At 41.4% G+C, this 22896-nt stretch overlaps 1 protein-coding gene across 1 annotated transcript in view; it reads right to left on the bottom strand.

The window, feature by feature from the left end:
* Window positions 1–2032, bottom strand: part of FAM184A (family with sequence similarity 184 member A) — a 118149-nt gene extending 116117 nt beyond the window's left edge. Inside the window, exon 1 of the mRNA XM_058566377.1 lies at window positions 1436–2032. Coding sequence (XP_058422360.1) covers window positions 1436–1603 — 168 coding nt within the window. The 5' untranslated portion in view covers window positions 1604–2032. The remainder of the gene's footprint in view (window positions 1–1435) is intronic.
* Between the last annotated feature and the right edge of the window lie 20864 nt (window positions 2033–22896).

Here is a 22896-nt window from a genome sequence, read left to right as displayed (position 1 = left end):
TTCTGGACATCAGCATTCTGAAGAACAAACACGATTTCAGCAAGCCTGGCTTCTAGCTCCCAATGTATAAATGCTCTGATGGCATACTACTGTGTTCCTTCTTAGACCTTGTATTCTCTGAATTTGGGGACCCTCTGCCACAAGAGGAAACAGTAAAAACTAGACCCATAGCAACCTCCAAAACACTGCCGACATAAAACAAAAACAGAACTTCACGAGATGCTGCCTCGCATGGCACAGCTGAGGTTTACGGTCAATGCACTCACACCTTCTCCTCCATTCTTGCATTTGCCCCCTCATTCTTTAGTCCTTTCATATTATTTTTCTTGCTATCCTCAATCACATTTCTTCGCCAAAATCTTTTTACCCTCTTTTCATCCTTTTCACTCCCATTTCCTTCTTTTCCTCTTCCAACTGTGTCTTACTTCACTCTCTCAACAGTGCCAACTAGTAATGAAATCATATAACCGGAATTTTGGAGCTGAAAGAGTCAGACTTCAGAGGTTATCTGGTAGTAAGCCCCCACAACACCTACCTCTCTTCAGCTACCAACACTAACAAGTGGTTAGCCCACTCAGCTTAAACACATTAAGGTCTATCACCTCTACTCACTTTCAGAAACCACAAATCGCTTCTTCTCACTTAATGAGTATTGAAAGATTGCTCTTGAGATCTAACCAGAGCAGTATAATCCATCTGAATTGCTCTTGCTTCACAGAGATACCAACTCTTTCTCATTATCAACATTTCCCAAACTAGAAAAAAGCTCACCACGCAAGTACCATCCTAAACTACAGTTGGCCAAATTTGCAGACTATTCGCACTTTGAAAATTATCTTTTGATAGACTGAAACACAACTAAACGCAGGCACATTATTCATCTAATAAGCCTTGTTTGATATTTTGTCAGGATAAGGAATGACTCATTAAATCCCCAAAATGGCACGCCAGGTATGTTTTACCCTCCTACACTGCTCAGAAGATTTCTTCTCCCCTTAACTACATAGTCAATAAATGATACTGATGAATTCCGAAGATTCCGGGTCACGTTGGGTAAATACGGTACTGTACTTCATACAGTACCGGAGTGTAATGCCTCGTGGAGCCTTGGCACGCGCAGGAGAGCAAAACTAAAGGGATTTATTTATTGTGCAATAAAGAAAGTAGATCCTTAAATTTGTTCTACGCAGGCTTACCCCTAAGGGTCAGCAGGGTGCAAGTCCCATAACCCCAGCCGTGCTGTGGAGCTGTCTAGCTGAAATTAACCTAGCCAGCGTTCCCCGAAGTTTCAAAGGTTCTTCGAGGTAAGTCTCGGGCTGTTGCTTCCCCAGAGCAGCCCCCTGCAACTCGCCCCGGGCGCAGGGCGCACAGGCTCCCCGCCAGGCAGGCGACCCCGGGGAGCCCGCACGCAGGGACCCCCCGGCCGCGCCCTTACCTTGGTGAGCTGGGCGATTTTCTTGCTCATTTTCAGGTGCAGGTCCTGGCTGTAGTCCAGGCTGTGCCCCGCCTGCTGCGCGGCGGCCGGTGAGGGCGCGAATTTGGCCGCCCCGGCCGCCGAGCCGCCGTAATAGTGCTGCTGCCAGCTCATCCCCGGGGTCGCCATCTTCCCGACAGACCCCGGCCGGGGCACCTGTCCCCGCGCGCGGGGGCGGCCGCGGAGCGACGGCGTCCGGGAGGCAAGAGCCGGGCCGGCCGCTTCCCGACCCGACACCCGGCGCCCAGCAGCCGCGGCCGCAGGCGCCCTCGCGCCCGCGACCCCCCGGTCACCCCCGTCCGGGGACCGGGCGGCCCCACCGGCCCGAGGCCGCGGGCGACACCGACGCGGGGCAGATGCCCGGGGCCCGGCCCGCTCTCGCCGGCCCTTCAGCTCGCGCCTGGCGGGGGCGTCGTGGGCAGCGCGGCCCGCAGGTCCCGCTCCCACCTGGCACCAGGGCCCCAGCGAGCCGGCCGCCGCGGGGGCTGCGGAGGGAAGACGACCGGCCGGGCTGCCGCGGGAGGAGGCGGGGACGCGGAGGGCACGCGGGAGCCGCCGGGCCGCCGTTACCAGGGCGCGCGGCCCGCGGAGCGCGCGGGGACGGCGACGTCATTTCCCCGCAGCCAAACCCCGCCCCGCCGCCGCCCCGCGGCCCGTGCGGGCGCCTCGCGAAGGGCGCGCGGGACCCCGCAGGTGCTTCCCGTCCTGCCGCAGCCCGAGTCCCGGCCGGGCGAGTCAGCAGTGTGCGGCGCGTGCGGCTCCACGACAAAAGTCCGGCCGCGGGAGATGGGGCCCTGTCGCCTTCGGTTTGCAGAACGCCTGCGGGTTTACTGAGCCTTGCCACGTGCACCGTCGCGTGCGCTGGGCCCCGTGGCTCTTCCCAAGAAGCGCGGCCAGCTCGCGTGCAGCCACGCTGGCCTCCGCACCCGAGACTTGAGTAGTGAAGGAGCAGGCAATCCGATAAGCCCTGCCTTGCCCCTTCCTTCCGAGCTCACACATATAGGATTGTTACAGTGTCTTAGGTCGACCTACTACGTGCCAGGCACTGTCCCTCCTTCATCGCCAAGTGTCCGTGTGTGGAGAGAGCACACGTCATCAGTCGATAGGGATAACACTGCACTGCTTTTTCCTGGTCTAATGGAGCCAGACATTTATATATGAAATCTAGTTGGCTGGAAGTAAAGGGAAAATATAGAAGATGGAACAAGATGTGAGTTCCTTAGGGATTTGGGGTTGGGCAAAATGTATCATTACTTGTGCATTTTCACCTTCCTAAGTGCGTTATTTCTTCCTGATTTTCTCCTAACATGTCTACTCCTGCAGGTCAAATGATTTTTTTTTTTTTAACGTGTATCCTGTGTTGAAGTAAATAAGTCATTTTAGGACAATCTTAACACAAACTTTAAAAATGTAGAATTGTGCCTATTTAAAAAAAATCTGTTCTCCATGCATTTTTGGAGAACTGAATTCCCCCCCATGATAAGAGGTGATTTCTCTTTAGCATGCAGCTAAACATCATATAAATCTGAGATTATTAACAAATCCTATTGGGGGCCAAATTGACATAAAATGCCTGATTGTGACAAAATCTAAACCAACAAGGTAGAAGACTGAATAGAAATTTGAAATTGAAATACTTCCAGAACTGTTGGAATTCGAGAAAGGAAGCCTGAAATTGGCTACATCTTTTCCCAGATGCTAGGTACTCAGCCTACCCCATTCCCCACTATAGACCTTCCAGAAAATAAGTTGTCTAGTTCCAAGGTTCTGAATAGAGCAGATGGCCAGAAACAAATATTATGCTCCTTTCTTAAGCTCTAATGATTAAATGAAATTAAAGAGAATTAGGAGCTAGTGTTATTTCATCAAATTCTAGGCATGGAAGATTCACAATCATTTTAGAACTCTCACGTCCTTTATATTCTAAGCAGAAGTGGGTGCTCAAAAGGCTCCGTGTGTTTCCCCAAATTTTTGTAGCTACGTCTTGCTAGGACAAAGGAGGTGTTTTTGTTTTTGTCTTAGTGAAAAAAGTATAGGACTGGAAATAAGGACACCAATGTGTAGCATCAGCTGAGTCACTGAACCTCTTCACCCCTCAGGTGCCTCCTCTGAAAGGGGCCAGTGTTACCAGTCTCTTCCCACCATAACTTGAGAGTTAGAGGCTGTGGCTCTGGTCCACTGGTGGTTCACTCTGAACCCCGTCACATGAGTTCCTGCCATCACTATATAGCATAGCGCAAGAGGAGCCTTTTCCTAAATGCTATGCTCAAAAGACACCCAGTGTCATTCCATGAATTTAATATTTTTGCCCTACCACAATGGGATGAAACAAGTCATCTGATATAGAATTCGATTTAATTATAAATAATACATAGAAACGTAAAGAATAACATAATACATCCATAATCCCATCACCTAGAATCTCACTTTTTAAAAATCCAGTCAAGAAGGTGGACCCTAGGAGAGAAAAACGGGAGAAGCTAGTTAGGCAAGAAATCTTTATTTAGTATCTGTTTCTCTCATGAGATGGTTTATGCAGAAATATTTATCTAACGCCTGTTGTGTGGCAGGTGCTGTGTTAGGTGCTGAGGCTGCAGTGATGACTAAGAGTCAGTCTCTGTCCTCAAGAAGTTAGCAGTCCAGTGGAAAAGAGAGACAAAGATTAAGGTGCAACAGGGGCTGGCCCAGTAGCATAGTGGTTAAGTTCGCGTGCTCCGTTTCAGCAGCCCTGGGTTCACAGGTTCGGATCCCGAGCAAGGACCTACGCACCGCATGTGAAGCCATGCTGTGGCAGGCATCCCACATATAAAGTAGGGGAAGATAGTCACAGATGTTAGCCCAGGGTCAGTCTTCCTCAGCAAAAATAGGAGGATTGGCAACAGATGTTAGCTCAGAGCTAATCTTCCTCACAAAAAAAAAAGAAGAAGAAGAAGGTGCAACACAGTGTGGTAATTGTTAAAGGAACTCACAAGTGGGGCACTTAAGCTAGCCTCGGAATGTCAGACTTCACACACAAAAAGAGGTAATAATTGAGCAGACTTCTGAAGGATGAGATTTTCAGATAAAGAGGGGTAGGGAAGGTGGGCCACAGGCTCTGAGGATAGCAAGGGGGAAGCCCTGAAGATGAGGGAGAACAGAACCCGTTTAAGGAACAGCAAGGGGTACAGTGTGGCTGGAGCAGAGTTTGATGGGATGTCAAAATATGAGGTAGAGCAGGTATCAAGACTATTCACGGGGAGGGATGCTTATTTGTCTTGATAAGGGGTTGGGACTTTATTGTGAAAGCAATGATGAGCCACTGAAGGGCTTTAAGCAGGTGAATGAAATAATCAGATTTGCACCTTAAAACATAATTCTTGTGACTGGAAAAATGGATTACAGGGGCAACTTTATAGATGAGGAGACTAGTTAGTTAAGAGGCTATTACACTTATTAGGTGAGAGAGGATGGACCACTGACCTAAAATATGCCAGTGAGAATAGAAAGAAATGGATGAATCTGAAACAGCCATAAGGTAAAACAGATAGGACTTTGAGGCTGAGGAAGAGAAAGCAGTCAAGGGCTCCCCCCAAGACAGGGACTATAGGAGGAGGGGCAGGTGGGAAGTTCAGTGTAGAACATGTTACCTTTGAGATACCTGCGGGACATCTAAGTGGGGATGTTCAGTTGCCATTGAACATAGAATAGGAGAGGTAATACAGTCATCAAATCTGAATACAACAGGAGAAGGTAAATACTGCTTCCAAAAGGAGACCAGAAGCTATCAGTATGTGAAAAGAAGCATCTGTCCATGCAGTTTGTCATCTGTGACATCCTAGAACTTCTCCCTGAGGAGGAGTCATGACCCATGGATGGAAGCATCAGGCCCAAGGGAATGATACTTGAGAAATATTAAGGCAGAATTTTGGCACAGCAGGGGTAGAAGCTGGTACAAGGAATAGTCACTAAAAGCAGGTAGAGGAATGAGCTGGAAGTAAAAAGAATTATTGACTATTGGAGCTGGAACAGAACTTCAAGTCCAAACCTCTTATTTTATACATATTGAAGATCAGAGAGGTTGAGCTGCACAGATTTTCAAAACCAATTTTAAACCCCAGTTCTTTCTGGTTTACTAAACAATAGTTTGAAGCTATTTATAGGAGAATCTCTGTTCTGATATTCTTTGACTAGAAATTTTTTATACTAATACTTTCTTACACTGATATTTCAATTATGATTTATATTTGGAATGATATCTCACAGGCTCTCAGATTCCCTATACGCTTTCTGAATTGTTAGAAATGGTAGGAGGAGGGAAGAAGAAAGTGGTCGTGGTGGCTGTAAAGAATGATTAATGATGAAGCTAATGAAGCTTACACATCCAGGAGGCATCCTAACTAGTGATAACATGGTCATAAAATTTAGTAAAGATTTATAAAAATAATGTTGTGTGTATTTTTCTCTTAAGCCTCCCAAATTGTATATACTTCAGGCCCCCAAAAAGCTAGATTAACCCCAGGCAGCAGTACCTCAAGTCAAGAATTAAAATTAGGATTGAAATGTGAGCTCAAAAGTTAGTGGACCAAGAGCACAGGCAACAAAAGAAAAAATAGATAAATTGAACTTCATCAAAATTAAAAACTTTTGTGCATTGAAGGACATTATCAACAGAGTGAAAAAGCAACCCATGGAATGGGAGAAAATATTTGCAAATTATATATCTGTTAAGAGATTAATATCCAGAATTTATAAAGAACTGTTACAACTCACCAACCAAAAAACAATCAGATTAAAAAATGGGCAAAGGACTTAAATAGACATTTCTCCAAAGAGCATATACAAATGGCCAATAAGCACATGAAAAGATGCTCAACATCATGAATCATTAGGGAAATGCAAATCAAAACCACAGTGAGATACTACTTTATACCCATCGGAATGGCTATTATAAAAACAAACTAAATGAAACAGAAAATAACAAGTGTTATCTGGAGAAATTGAGGCCCTTGTACATTGCTGGTAGGAAAGTAAAATGGTATAACCACTGTGGAAAACCGTATGGCAGTTCCTCAAAAAATTAAACATTGTGTTACCATATGATCCAGTAATCCCACTTCTGGGTATGTACTCAAAAGAATTGAAAGCAAAGACTCAAAAGAGATATTTATACATATTGTACACCAATGTTCATAGGAGCATTATCAACATAGCCAAAATGTAGAAGTCACCGAGGTGTCCATCAACAGATGAATGGATAAACAAAATGTGGTATATACATACAATAGCATATTATTCAGTCTTACAAGGAAAGGAAATTCTTACACATGCTACAACATGGATGAACCTTGAAGACGTTATGCTAAGTCTAAGAAATGCTAAGAAATAAACCAGTCACAGAAGGACAAATACTTTATTATTCCACTTATATGAGGAACCTGGAGTAGTCAAATTCAGATACAGAAAGTAGGATGGTGGTTTGGAGGGAGGTGGGAAAGAGGAATTATTATTTAATAGGCATGGAGTTTCAGTTTGGGAAGATGAAAAATTTCTGGAGGTACAGCAATGTGACTGTACTTAATGCACTGAGTTGTACTCTTAAAAATGGTTAAAATGGTGAATTTCTTGTTATGTATATTTTACCACAATAAAAAAAAATGGACACTGATTTCAATGAAAGATACCCTCGCTACTTACAGGAAAACCATTCCAGAGAACAGATAATTGGAAAATGCTGTTCCATCAACCAACAAGTATTTGTTGAATGCTTCCCTTGTGGAGGTTGAACAGTCATTTCCTGCTCCAGGTTGTGGTTAACTATAGAGGATATCTGGATATGAAGTTTGAAAGAAGGAAGAGGTGAGGAAATGTCATTCTTTCTCCATTTTTCTTTTCCCCTCCTTCTCATTTGGGCCAGAAGAGTCATAGGGTTCAAATCAGACAGTCAATTGAGAATGATACTAAATACATACAAAAATGCCTGACCGGTGTGGTTGGCCAGGTGATCTCCAAGGAACCTTCTAGCTCTCTTCTCCATCACACTGTTAAGCCTCTTAGGAACATTCAATACTTGAATGAGACTTAATCTAAGATCATGCAACAAGGCTTAATAGCATAAGGGACTCAGAATCAGTAGACTCTGTACAAGCAACTGAACTCCACTGGAGTCAATCAACACACTAGATCTGTGTAAGACTTCACACAAATACAGAAAATATCTTGTGAGAAACATTTTCCAAATGAAAATTATTCCCTTGGTGCAAGTCTCTAAGTATAACGGAAAGAGTATCAGAATCCTGATATTCCAGGCCCGATTCTATCACTAAGCCACCTCTTTTTCTTCACGTGTAAAGCTAGGACATTGGGCTAAATGATCTTGAGGGTTTCCTATATTTCTCATGTATTAAATGTTGAATTATTTCAGATTTTTAGAACATAATTTTGTTATATTTATTTGGATATACCACAAATCAGTCATGTCCCAACCCTGACTTTCACCTCCTAAAACACCCAAAGCATGGTACACAGTGTAATCTCAAGTAAGTTGTAGATCTGTCTAGATAAATGATAAATCCAGAATGCTGCAAGATGGTAGACATCACTGTAAAAGAATTTGACTGTCATTCACTGATGTCTTGGTATGTGCTCCTTTTTTTTTGTTCCTCTTTTTTTTGTTCCTTCCCCATGAGTTCAGAAAACTCATCTCTGTCACATCAATCAATTGAAAATAGTATTGGATACCTTCTAAAATGCTTGATACATAAAAATGCTCAATAAATGTTTGTTTCCAAATTTTAGTTAACTTCACTTTCTCCGCCAAAACTATTATTAGCTTTTCCTTTATTAACAAAGCCAACTCTTTCTATAAATATCCTCACCAACCAGCAGCTAACTGGTTTATCCATCTACTTTGTTTGGGTTCCTCTGAAAGCAGAGACTGAATGAGGTAGTTTACGTGGGAAGCAGAGAAACTGAGAGAGAAAGAAGGAAAAGCCATTTGAGGATACTTCATTGAGCTGGCTACCACTTTGATCAATTGGGACTCAATCCCACTAGGGACTTTCTGAGGAAATGTATAGAATGTGTCTTAGAATTTTCTCACCCAACTATGAAAGGTTGATGCATTTATCCACTGACTCCCTTCACTCATTGGTTGATGGTGGCTTCCAGGGGAATCAAATCCCCTGTGTGTCTGGTCATTCAGTGTAGGTTTAGTGAGTTCCTATGGCTTCGTAGAGAACTGTGAGTCAGGAAGACTGAGAGATGCAGTGGGCACTTGAGGGGGAGCTGTGGCATGCATAGGAACTGTCCAACACCTCTGCAGCTGAAATCAGAGGAAGTGACATGGGACACCAAAAGTATCTGCTACAGTCTATTGCTTTCACTTTTCAGATCCATTTTTGCCCTATATAGGATTCATTCTGTCATAAATTCTTTAAGGTCATGGCCAGCTGCTAATTCTAAAAGTGACTTAAGGCAAGACAGTTAGTGTAGCAAGAAGATGTCCCTTGCTGCAACTCGTCCAAAGACCATAATTGATATTCATCAGGTCCCTTCTCCACCACCCATTCTAGATTTTTCTTGCTCTTGGCAAGCATTTCAGCTAGTCTGTTATTTGCTTGGTAGGGAGACCCAGACCTTCATTCTTGGGCCTAAGCCAACCAAGGGCTTAGACTCTTGGTCAGGCTGAGGTTGCTACAATTTTTTTTCAATGCTATCACCAGGCATGGAAAAACAAGGGGAATCCAGTGAATCTTTTGAGATCTAGAAATACTCCTCTTTTCCTCCATTATTTAGCAACTCTCCCAGATGTTCATGATAATCTGATCAATTACCTTGCCAGTATAAAATATGCCTTTCTTTATCTGCAAGTCCTCTAGCATAAAGAGCCAAAGTGAGCAGGCGGTAGTCATAGCGGTAAGTTTTGTGAGACTCTTGCTGTGTCCCCTGCTAGAAGTGATTTGCTCCCTCCCACCGCCAACGGTAACGAAAACCTATAATCAAACAGAGCCTAAGGACATGGGAATAGGAAGCACAAATTCTGCAAGCGGTTCACTGGGTATGACGGTGAGAGGACCCATTCCTACTTTCCCACCTTAGTTTCCAGACTCATGTATTCTGAGCCGTATATTTGTCATTAGCTCAATGCATATACCACATACTGTAGGACAACTCCCAACCTTGCAGGGTGTTGTCCTCAAACTAACAGAGCCCTTAGCAGTCCATTCCAAAATTCTATCAGACCAGCTTCTTCTGGATAATGTAGTATGTGGTAGGAACAGTGGATCCTATGGTCTTGTGTCCATTGTTGTCTTATTGTTATATCTCCTTCATTATGGGTCCTTTGGTCCAAAGTGATGTTATGCAGGATACCATGTCAGTAAACAAATCATTCTGTAAGCCCTCAGATAATAATCCTGAAGGAGATACTATGGGCAAGGAAGCTAAGCACATACCCAGAATAGGAGATGCTTCCTGTAAGGATGAATCACTTTTTCCTCCAGAGGTGGGGGGGAGGGTGTTGAAGGGTCTGACATAACCAGCTTGCTACTAAGTGCCTGGCTGTTGTCCTTGAGGATTGGTACCATATCAAATGCTCAGTATGTCTTTGCTGCTGCTGAGTCAGAACTTCTACAGAAGCAGTAGCTACGTCAGTTTGGTGAGAAGGAGCTAATACTACTAGGGCCATGCATGGCCTTCATACTTGCCAACAAGGCTGCTGTGTGCATGGGTCCATTGCATTAGCAATGGGGTGTCAGTAATAGAGGCTGGCTGACATTTACCCAAGGAGAATCCTGTCTACCTGGTTGTTAAGAGCATCCTTAGTGATGGATACTCTCTGGTAGACATTGATGTGAAATATTAAGATGTGCATATTTGTTTCTAATCCTATAGGTATTTCCATATGCTTCTCCCTCAAACCTCTTTATACTTGATTATAATCTCACTCATCCTAGGCCCCTGACCAATCAGCCAAGTAATTCACCACTCACAGGAGAGCATAAATATGTCCTTATATCACACTAGGTCTTCCTCCATGCACCAAGTGCCTGTTCCAAGCTCTGCCCACTATGAGAGTTTCTCCTTACCACTGTCTTTTAGGGCTACCTATGAACGGTATATAGTGCAACAGCAGATCATTTTCACTTCTACCAACACATTGAGCCAAGCCATCTTTAAAACAGGCTTGAATTTTTTTCTCCTTTGTCAATTGGTCACAGGGAACAGCTCGTGAGGCCATGGGGTAGACTGATAGAGAATCACTAATGTAACAGAGGGTGGTGACATGGGAGTCTGGTCACCTGTTTATAAAGTTTACTTGTGCCCTCTGGACTTTTTCAGACCTGATCCTGCATATATCATTACCATCATACAATGGATTGCTGTTGTGCAAGTTCACCTTATAACTTAGATGATTTGACAATACTCTCCTGGTTGCAGTCACTTGATGCCACATGGTCAAGTGCTCGGTCTCTACTAGGACCCTGTAGTATACCAGAAACCGCTTTTCAAGCAGTAGGTGGTTCTTTGTAGCAAGAGGCATACCTTGACTCAGAATCCTGGAGCTTTGAGTTGCCACTCTCTGTTGAATACTTCTAGCACCACTGAATCTGTTGGGTCATACAGTCCTAGCAACAATGAAGCTTGTACCATTGCCTGAACCTGCTGCAGAGTCTTGTTTTGCTTTGGGCCCCACTTGAAATTGGAAAATGTTTGAGTCACTCAGTAAATGGTTTGGAGCAGTATCCCTTGTGTGGTATCTGCTTCCTCTAAAAATAAAGAGACCAAATTTGTGTGTACTTCTTTCAAAAGGTTAGGAATGCAAAGTTCAATAATGAAGTATATCCATCCTAGTTATGCACTTGGGTTTGGGACAGTGATCTCAAGATGGCCTGCAAACCCACTGGAGATGCCTTGTACCAGGACTCCATTTATCCCCTGACCTCCTTAAGCCCCCACTTTATTGATGGGGCCATGATGGCATTTGGGTCCCCTGTTGTGAGTGTCACCTTAGATTCTGTATCTAACAGCCCTTGAAAGGTCTGGATAAATAGCTATAGGTTCCTTTGGGGGAAGAATTGAAGAGTTAATGTATACATTTACGATGGTGTTGCATGGTCTTTCCTGGAGGGGATCGAGCTTCCCTTTCAGTCACTGGGCCCTGAGTCTGAGAACTGTCTCAGATCTGGAAACTCAACAAAGGATTGCGATTTGCGATTTCCTATGTGCTTGCTGACCCTAGCCTGCTGCTCACCTGCTTTTGATTTTTTTCTGATTATGAAAATCAAATAATACTTTCACAGGCTGCCTGTCCATCTTATCTCTAGAACACTAAGACCTACTAGCCATTACTCCAAACCCCTGGGGTCCAGACACCCTGGTTACCCCTCCAGTCTTGTTGCCTATTACCGTAATTATGCCTTTGATGTTTAAGTGCAGCTACCCGGCCTCTAGTATCATGGAATCCTTTCATTCCCAGTGATCCTAGGGAACCCAATTCTATGGCAGCATTTTCTTCTTATGAACCCTGGTTCATAGAGACATTGCCACTGTGCTTCTAAAAAACGCTAGTGCATTTCTTATTGACCTAGTGAAGGGAGTATCCTGGGAAAACAGTCAGGCAGTGGGTCTCACATAAAAACCTCATTCTAATATTCCTAATTCCTTGTGCCTTCTGACCTGTTCCTTAATACTCTGAGAAGGCAGTTCTGGCATCTCTACATCATTGTCATGTCCAAGCTTCAAGGCACCGTCTTAGCAGTGTGTTGGGACAAGCTGCAGGTGTCAGGTGTCCTTGACAGGATGTTCAACCCTGAGTCATGTTATGTATTCTAATAAACTCCCCCCTTATCCAGCCTTATATCCCACTCACCATATTCTATTTAACACCTTCAAATCTATTCCCCTAGATCTTTCCCTCTTTCCTGTCAGTACGTACTACCAGATCCTGTAATTCTTTAAGTAAGTTATTTCTCCCCATAGCAGAGACTGTATCTCCCCTCTTGTGCCATTCTAGGACCTGACTCTCATTACCAATCTTCAAGCAATTAGGGGAGTCAGTGGAGGGGATCCCAAGGAGGACAAGCGTCATCTTGCAAGGCATTCAACTCAGGGAGGTGTTCATCCTCTCCAGGTGAGGGAAGACAGCTGTCCTCTAGTGAGGGAGAGAGACTGGCTTCTGCAGCCTCCATGATTCAAGAGCATCCATGGTTTAAGGTCCCCATACATATCCTCACAGACGCTTTCATCCCAAGTCTTGGAGTCCCAGTCTTTCTCTGTTAAAGCCATGACGTGAGCATAGATGTTTAACATAGGAGACCTGCGTGTTCAGTCTCCTTTGCCATTCTGCTACTCCTAAGATTAAATTCTGAACCTGATTTTTAGCATAGCCTGCCCTTTTGCTACAAGGTCTCTTACTTTCTGTCATGGAGGACTTCTGACTTTCACAGAATGTCTTGAGTTGATAGTTGACTGAACTGAACTTGTCTCTCTAAGGCATTCTTCAAGGTTTCTAAGGCAGTTTACAAAAGCCAGCCAATTCCACTACGCATATAATTATCATTGCCTCTTTTCATTCCAGTAATAGAAATACTGGATAAGCAAAGCTTCCCCTACCCCCACATCCTGTCCACTGCAGTTGAGAGTTTGGTATTTATGCCAGAGGTATGGACACTACAATTACTACCAACAATGGAGTTTTTGTTTCCATCTGACTGATAAGTAAACCATTTCCAGAATACTGTCTTGAGGGTCCACTTTTTTAGGGTTATTTCTGGTATTACTGTCTTAGTTTGGGTCCTCTCAAAAGCAGACCTGAGGTAAGGACTTGAGTTTACATAACTTAGTTGCAAGTTGACTCCGGAAGGTGGGAGGGAGGAAGGGAGCTTATTGAGAGAAGGAAGATGGAAAAGTCAGTAAAAGGTATGTTATGGAGCTAACTACCGTGGAGGGCAATGGGGCTCAAGTCTCCTGAGGATCCTGTGAGGAACCATGTAGAACACACATCAGAACCGTCCCTCTAAAGAATGGGAGGCTGAAGAATTTATCCCCTGGCTCCCATGCTCCATTGGTTGAGGGATGCCTGCAGGTATTTCTTCCCTACACGTTGGGCTTATCCTACATACAGCTGTATAAGCTCCCACTGCTTCAGAGAAGGACTTGGGAAAGAAAGTCAGAGAGATGAAGAGGGCACTGGCAATGGGACTCTGTTGGCATGCGTGGGAAAGCCCACGATAGCTGCAGCAAAAATCCAAGGTGGCTGAGTGGATGTAGCACAGGTTACTAAGAGCATCTGCTTCATCAGCAAAGCCAGTCCCATATCCCAGTAAATGGTCTCCTCTAATTAAATGTTCCCATTTCTTCCCTGTTAAGAACCCTAATTTATAAACCCTATCCATTCTTACTGGAATAACCTTTGTCTCCTCAAATGCACTGAGTGAGAGAAGAAACAATCCACGGGAATTTTATAAAGTTAGTGCTGAAGTTAGAAAAGATCCTAGGAAGAGGAGTTGTGTTTTTGTGTTTTCTATCAGGTGAGTGTGTGTGTGTGTGTGTGTGTGTGTGTGTGTGTTTTAACCTGTGTTAAGTTATTGGGGGAAAAGCTGAAGCAAATTCTCAGTTGTCCAATCCCTCGATCCTGGCTCCAAAATCTGATGCTCAGGAGATAGAACTTTGCTTTACTTTTCATGGCGCTTTCTGGGAAGGTCTGTCCCAGAGAATATATTAAAATATCTAGATGAGAAATAATAAAGGTTTTTCTATTCTTCTGTGAACTTCTGGTACAACTTCCATCCCTCCAGAGAATGGGAAGAACAGGAAGAAAGCAAAGGACAATGCTACAGAGTATTATTAATGTCATCTTTTACTGGGCTGAGATTCAGTGTGGGAATGACAGTGCTTTGGATAAATGTTTGGATACATGTCTATCTCCTCCCTCCCCCCTTTGGCCCCCTTCACTTACAGCCCTACACTTGCTCCTCTCAGGTCCTACCCTATTCTTGGCATTGGTAGATATGGGCTGGCGTCCAGGCAGCCCATCCAAGTTCAGATCTTAGAGACAAAGCAGTGCATTTTGGCACAGTCTTGCTTGAAGCTCCCTCTGTTTTCTCATTTCAAGATTTTACTGTGTCACCCTGGAGGATGAGAACTGGGGTTAGAAGGAGGAATTCAGAGAATACAAAAAATGGGGACCAGGAGAGGCAATAATGAGAATAGTCTAGATTTAGAAAAATTATATCTGAAGGAACATTTGGGTCAGGACAATGATGACATTATCTTCCAGTCTTTCCATCTGGCGGTTCACACTGTTCTCTCTCGCCTCTGCCTCGTGGCTGGTTTTATTCACAACTTGGAAAGTGCTACTTCCTTTTTCAAAAATGTTTATTAGCTTAAGTAAAAGAGCTTAGCTTTCAATTCTCCACCTCTTCTCCTCTTTATTCTTCCTGTCTTCCTCTCCAATTTCTCATGCTACCTTTATAAAAAGAACAATGAATAACAAGGACTGCAACAAAATGTGAGCCATCACATACGTACACCTGTAACCCAAGTTTTACATATCCACGTAACTGAATTAAGAAAATGAAAAACTGAGATGTCTTCCTTTGGGTTTCACTCAAAGGCAGATCCTGCAACAAGGATTTGGGTACAAGGAGTTTATTTGGGGAGTAATCATAGGAAGCCCCGTGAAGGAGGGAGGCAGAGAGACAGGAAATGGAGGGAGGCACTGCAAAAGATGGTGCATTGATACCATGCAGGTTACTGCTGTGAGCAACCACTGTGGACCCTCTGAGAGACCATGTACAACACACCTGAAATAGTCCCAACAAGGGACAATTTCACTGTTGAGGATCCAAAACACCTCTGTCACCCCAGATTAGAAATGCTCAAAGTGGCTTGATACATCCATTGTGATCATAGTAGTGGACTTCGGGGAAGACAGAACACAGAGCAGGTGGGTCTCATCTATGAGAAGTTAAAGAGAGCTGGCTCCTTAGGGTAAGAAGCAGGTACCTTTTTCTGAGCTGAGGTGAAGGGGAAAAATTATCCAAGAAATTACCATAAACCAAAGAGCAAGAAGGCATGAGAAAGGAGGCCTGTGCCAAAAATCATCTCTATTTAGAATCAGGCTTACAAAGTAAAAAGGAATTATAGCAAAAATAAGCTTCAGTATGTATCACGAAAGCACAGAGCTATTACCCTGGAGAAAAACTTGATTTTGCAAATATCATTAAGAAAAGGGCGAGAGTAGCAAAGTCAGAGAGCAACAATACGAACTCTAAAAGCAGGTTTAAATCAACGCACCTGCCAGGAAATACTGGAAAGAGTATAGCAGGCTTTGGTTTCCTACACAGGATCCATTCTCCCCTTATTCTCTCTTAACAGGACCTCAATTTCATTTAGATACTCATCTATCCTGCATGTGATTCTGAAGTAATCCCCAGTTCAGGGGTCAATCCTAATTGGTCCTAATTGGTCTGAGTCAGTTATGATATTTCTAGTCCCCTGCCAGGAACTGGTTTATGAGCATGTGGTTCAGGGACCTGGTTCTTACCCGTGAAGAACTGAGGGCTTCTGGGTAAGGCTCCCTGTGCTAAGGCACAGCCCCCTTTCTGCCTCTGGACCTTGCTGTGTCTGTTTGTGATGCCTGGAACTGCTACACCCATCTCATTACCACCCCCAGCACAAAGTCAGGACACACGATCACAGTAGAGCGGAGAGAGGGAAAGAAGCTGGGTCCGTGATGACATTGGCGAATAGCTGCATTACCCCCCTGAAACCTGAATGCTTTAGGACTTCCTGATTTCTACATTAATGAATTTCTGTTATTTAAGTCAATTTGGCTGAGGGTTTTTTGTAACTTGCAACCAAAGACACCTTAGATGATGTACAAGTGAGAGAAGTAGTAGTAGATCTTCCAGCTTGTAGAGTTTGCCCTCTTGATTATAGAAGAGGAGCAGGATGAAGCAAGGAGGCAGCAAAATATTATATGTCCAGTTCATTTGTTAGAAAAGATTCAGGGAAAGTCTACTTCCAAGGAATCATGTCCATGTTTTCCTAAAGGAGGAAAGAAATATTTTTTAAAAAGTGGAGGAATGTTCATTCTTTTCCAGTAATAATGCGTTGTACCATATATTTGAAAATGGGGTAGTTTTTTTCTCCTCAGATTTATTAAGATATAATTGACATATAACATGGTGTACGTTTAAGGTGTACAATGTAGTGTTTTGATATATGTATATGTTGCAAAGTGATTACCACAGTAAGGTTAGTTAACACATCCATCACCACATAGTTACAATTTTTTTTTTGTGGTGAGAACTTTTAAAGTCTACTCTCTTAGCAACTTTCAATATACAATACAGTATTGATAACTATAGTTACCATGTTATATGTTATATCCCCAGGACTTATTTTTCTTGTAACTGGAAGTTTGTACCCTTTAACCTTCATCCATTCCCCCCCCCCACCCACTACCCCTGGCAACCACCAATCTGTTCTCTGTTTCTATGAGTTTGTTTTTTTAGATTCCACATATAAGTAAGACCATTCAGTATTTGTCTTTTCTCTGTCTGACTTATTTCACTTTGTGTAATGCCCTCAAGGTTCATCTAGGTTGTCACAAATGGCAGGATTTCCTTTGTTTTTATGGCTGAATAATATTCCATTGTATGTATATACCACATCATCTTTATCCATTCATCCATTGATGGACACTTCAGATATATACCCAGAAGTGAGATTGCCGGATCACATGGTAGTTCTATTTTTAACTTTTTGAGGATCCTCCGTACTGTTTTCCACAGTGGCTTCACCGATTTACAGTCCCACCAAGAGTGCACAAGAGTTCCCTTTTCACCATATCCTCACCAATATTTGTTATCTCTTGTCTTTTTGACAATAGTCATTCTAACGGATGTGAGGTGATATTTCATTGAAATACTGATTTGCATTTCCCTGATGATTAGTAATGCTGAGCGCTTTTCACATGCCTATTGGCCATTTGAATATCTTCTTTGGAAAAATGTCTATTCAAGTCCTTTGCCCGTTTTTGAATTGGATTATTTATTTCTTTGCTCTTGAGTTGTATGTGTTCCTTGTATATTTTGAATATTAACCCCTTATGGGGCTTGCAAATATTTTCTCCCATTCCATAGGTTGCCTTTTCATTTTGGTGATAGTTTGTTTTGCTGTGCAGAAGCTTTTTAGTTTGATGTAGTCCCACTTGTTTATTTTTGCTTTTGTTGCTTGTGCTTTGGGTGTCAAATCCATATCCATTGCCAAGACCAATGTTAAGGAGCTTTTCCCTTATATTTTCTTCTAGGAGGTTTATATTTTCAGGTCTTATATTTAAGTCTTTAATCTGTTTTGAGTTAATTTTTGTGAGTGGTATAAGATAGGGTGTAGTTTCATTCTTTTGCATGTGAGTATCCAGTTTTTCCAACACCACTTATTGAAAAGAGTATCTTTTCTCCATTGAGTATTCCTGGCTCCCTTGTTAAATATTAGTTGACCACATATGCATGGGTTTATTTCTGGGCTTTTGATTCTATTTCATTGATCTCTGTGTCTGTTTTTGTGCCAGTACCATACTGTTTTGATTACCATAGCGTTGTAGTATAGTTTGAATTCAGAAGTATGACGCCTCCAACTTTGTTCTTCTTTCTCAGGACTGCTTTGGCTATTCAGGTCTTTTGTGATTCCATATGAATTTAGGATTATTTTTTCTATTTCTGTAAAAAATGCCATTGGAATCTTGATAGGAATTGCATTGAATCTATAGATTACTTTGAGTAGTATGAACATTTTAACAATACTAATTCTTCCAAATCATGAACACAGGATATCTTTCCACTTATTTCTGTCTTCTTCACTTTGTTTCATCAATGTCTTATAGTTTTCAGTGTATAGATCTTTCACTTCCTTGGTTAAATTTATTCCTGAGTATTTTATTGTTTTTGATGCTATTGTAAATGAGATTGTTTTCGTTATTTCTTTTTCAGATAATTTGTTGTTTGTGTATAGAAATGCAACTGATTTTTGTATAGTGATTTTGTATTGTGCAACTTTACTGATTTCATTTATTAGTTCTAACACTTTTTTGGTGGAATCTTTAGGATTTTTCTATATATAAGATTATGTCATCTGCAAAAAGAGACAATTTATTTCCTCATTTCTGATTTGGATTCTTTTATTTCTTTTCTTGCCTGATTGCTCTGGCTAGGACTTCCAGTACTATGTTAAGTAAGAATAGTGAGAGTGGGCAACTTTGTCTTGTTCCTAATTTTAGAGGAAAAGCTTTCAGCCTTTCACCGCTGAGTATGATGGTAGCTGGGGACTTGAGGATAGTCAATATTTAAAATATTTGAATTTGAAAATATTCCAGGTACCACAGCAAAATAAATGAGGAAAGTATTGACTTTCAGAATGTGGAATCTTTAGGATGGAAACTTACATCTCTTGAGGGCAAGGATGATGTCTCAGATTTGTATTCCCAGAGTTCAGCATAGCGCCTGATAAATAAAGGCTTGTCAAATAAATAATCTGAAAAACTGGAGAAGTTTCACAACATACAGACAGCATCCAAATGGTATCACCCGGAGAGTATCCCTATAAAGATTCCAAGAATAGGAGCTTAACTGTGCAAAATTTCAAGATGCCAAAACTTACCAGGACTTTCATTTTTTTCATTTTTTTAGTGATGCATGCTTTCCAAATTATAAATTCCATTTTATTTACCCGTAAAAAGTACAGAGCTCTCTACTCTTGAAGTGTAGACTGCACACTTCTTTCCAAAAAGCACTATGGAAGTAAGGAAAAAGAGTAATTTGAGAGTATGGAAACCGACAAACCTTACCTCAGCCAGGCAGCCCAGGTCAACATCAACATGATAAGTCATTTTGACAGCACACACCCTTGATAGGATGTGATGAAGTAGCACTTTAGCTCTGTGTGGTCTTCCTCCCCAAATCCATAAGCCCAGTATAACTATGAGAAAAACACAAGGCAAATCTCAGTAGAGAGATGTTCTACAAAGTACTGACCAGTCCTCCTCAAAACTGTCAAGGTCATCAAAAACAAGGAAAGTGTGAGAAACTGTCACAGCCAAGAAGAGCCTAAGGAGACATAACTATTAAATGTAATGTGGTATCCTGGATGGGAACCTGGAACAGATTAAGGCCATTAGGTAAAAACTAAGGAAAACTGAATAACTTTAGTTATTAATAGTGTATCATACATTAATATAAAATGTTAATAGTAGTAGAAACTGGGTGTGGGATGTTGGGAACTCTGTACTACCTTTACAATTTTCAAGTAAATCTAAAATTGTTCAAAAAATAAAATTTTGTTTAAAAAATACATAGGTCTACAAAGAGTTAAAATAGAAATATTAACTTTCTAACTGTGTTTTCTGTTTTTCCAATAATTTCCATCTAATACAAAGCTGTTTTTGCCCTTTCACTAATAGAAATACACATAAAAACATATTCACATTATAATCTGTACTTTGACAGTGAATATCAAGTACATTTATTGCCAAGATACATAGTAAGTTACTTGGCAAACATTAATTTTAATTAATTAACTGTGTGTAACTACCCTAAAGACGTCAGTCAGGAACAGCCAACTGTCAGTAAGTTACCAAATCTTTACTTAAACAAATTGCATCACTATCCAAGGTCAGAGAATTGTCCTGTATTTTTGGCATGCTTTTTATAAACTGTCATTTGTGAATTGGCTATTACCAGGAAGAGAAATGCTATGAAAAAATCAAACTGACTTATTTAAAAAGAGAATGTATTAAATAATTTAGGCAGCTATTACTCAGAATGGGACCTTTTGTCTTCTCATCTGTTTTCACAGTCTTATGATTTTGAAAAAAAGTAAGCCAAGTACTTACTATGCCATTAAGTTCTTTTTGCTGATTTAACATTTATAATTAGAGGTCATATGAATTATTCAGAGTAAACTCAGTATATCCACTTAATTGCATGGCTCTCACCTTAGTTTTGAAACTGATTAACTGGAAAGACTTTGGTAAATTACTTAACCTTTTTGTGTTTCAGCTTTCTTATCTCTAAAAATGACGAATAGTAATTATCTCATATGATGATATGTAAACTACTAAGGCTTAAAAAGTATTTGGTAGGTAAGGTGTATTTCAGAGTACTAAAAGTTCTTTGTAAATACATTCACTGAAAAAAATGTCTGAGAAGTTACAGTGAATGGGAAAGATTCTGTAAGAAGAGAGATTGGTAATTGGGAGTAACTTTTTCCAAAAATGAGAAAAAAACCCACATAACATTTGTTATACTAATTTATCCAGGTTACTCACTTTGTGAAATATTTCCGTAGGCTGTATATCCCTTTCCAGCTCTCATGGGAATATCAAAATTTGGGGATAAATCTATTATCCTAAAATTGTAATAAAAGTTAATTAATAGAAAATAACACATATTAACATATAATAAACATTAAATGTATAAACTATTTATGGAAAATAATTTCTGCATGATCTCAGTCTGACAAAGCCAGTAACCTCTCTCATAGATACTCACATTCATACTGCTTTCTTAGGTTGTCATGGGATTGTCAAGTTGTTAAAAACTTGTATTTATTAATATTACCCTGAATGTGAACTCAAGGTCTCTGAAGCAGAGTAGATTATTATTTGCTTACAGAAAATAACTGTGCCAGTTTCCCTTTACCCTAATTCTTAACCCTACAGCGACACAATGAAAGGTAGATCTGGTGTCATCCTACACATAATTAAAGTTCATAATGTAGGTGAAGAACCCTGAAAATATAAATCTGGGTGGGACAGTTGTCTCCCCTCCCCTCCTGAAAGGTGGGAACAAAAACATTTGTTCCTTGAGAAGGAAGCTAGATTCTTTCTCTTACCCTCTGAAATGCAAATAAATCTCTCCAGGGGAAGATAAGACTAGTATCTCCATGGAGGGTTTTATAGCAATTTTATAGCTGCCCCAACAGTGTTGGGTTGAAATGTGACATGGTAAGCACTCAATCACTGCAGGCCCCGAGGATAAATTTGAAGGGCATATTTTTAAAAGTATGTCATAGATGGAATTTCTCTTTTAGGAAGGATGATGGAATAGATAATCTCCAAACTTTCTTCTTTTGAGTTTGCAATATAAATAAAAAGGGCATTGATTTTTTCCCCCCTGCTATTAGTAGTCTGAGGAAATTTAAGACATATGCATTAGGGAGCAACATTCTTTACAAATATCAACTGAATTGGAATAAAATGTCAATCAGGCCATGTTCTCCAGAGAGCAGAATCAGGATTTGGAAAGAGTCACCCAGGCCTTGATGGGTGGTTTAATGGAGAGTAAAGAGAGCTGCTGGTCCACGAGCTGAGACTCAGTACAAGCTTGGGCAGCCTGGAACGCTGCTAGGTTTGCCAATCATCAAGGGTTTGAGTGGAGTTGGGAATGCTGGAATCAGTAATCTCTACGCTCCAGGAAATAGGATTGACCTCTCCTAGTTGGCTTCAAAACTTATTCTTCCCAGCTTTTGAGGGCACCCATGAGTTGACCCAATACTACAAATCTAAATCTATTCCCTTTATTTTCCGAAACAAGCTTTCCTGCCCGTCCCACAAGTAAGTCAATTGTGTTCATACCCCCTTGTCTTTCTTTCCCTTCTACTTGGAAAGTTCTTTTTTTAAAAACCTTCGTTCTTCATAAATTCTTCCTATTTCCATCTCTTCCATAAAACCCTTCTCAACTATTCTTGGTCTTATATTCTCAATTTCTGTAGCACTTATCCCATGAACCATATAATGTAGCCATTAATTACACGCTGTGCCACATTATTTGCTCTAGTGTTAACATGTCTTAGTTTTTTTATTTTCCAACTAAATTATAATTGTCATGAGACATGTCACATCTCTCATTTTACAAAATGCAAAAACCTGTTCTTAGTATGGAGAAGAAATTAAGGTCACAGATTTAGAACTGGTTTTAGCTCTTGAGTTTCTGCCGCCATCTCCCCCACCCTTCTATTCAGTTCTATTCCATTGGGTGCTCTGATTCTGGAATGTTTTCTCCAAATTCCCTCATTTTACTTTTAATGAATCCTTCTCTTTCTCTCTCTTGGATGTTGATAAATATTCATTTCAGTGGATGAATATATTAGCTATGTACACAGACCACCAATTGTTTTCATAAAATGTAATAGGATATGGATGGAAAAAGGATTATCTTGACCTCGTGGCATTTCACAAATGAGTTATTATAGCATTGTAGTAAAATCTGACAAATTGAACTCTTTAATGAATAGGGACTCCCACATTCATGAGGATTTCTATGAGAAATATCAGGAAACTCAACTCTACATTTATTGTTTAAAAAGTCACTCTCTTCTGCTATTTCCACTCTTAAATGCCATTCCTTCTTTTATCTAAAGGCCCACTAACTTGTTACTTT

This window comes from Diceros bicornis, chromosome 23 (assembly GCF_020826845.1).
Source record: "Diceros bicornis minor isolate mBicDic1 chromosome 23, mDicBic1.mat.cur, whole genome shotgun sequence".
In the NCBI taxonomy this organism is placed as follows: domain Eukaryota; kingdom Metazoa; phylum Chordata; class Mammalia; order Perissodactyla; family Rhinocerotidae; genus Diceros; species Diceros bicornis.
Note: the sequence above shows the minus strand (reverse complement) of the source record. Positions and strands in the feature narration are given on the sequence as shown.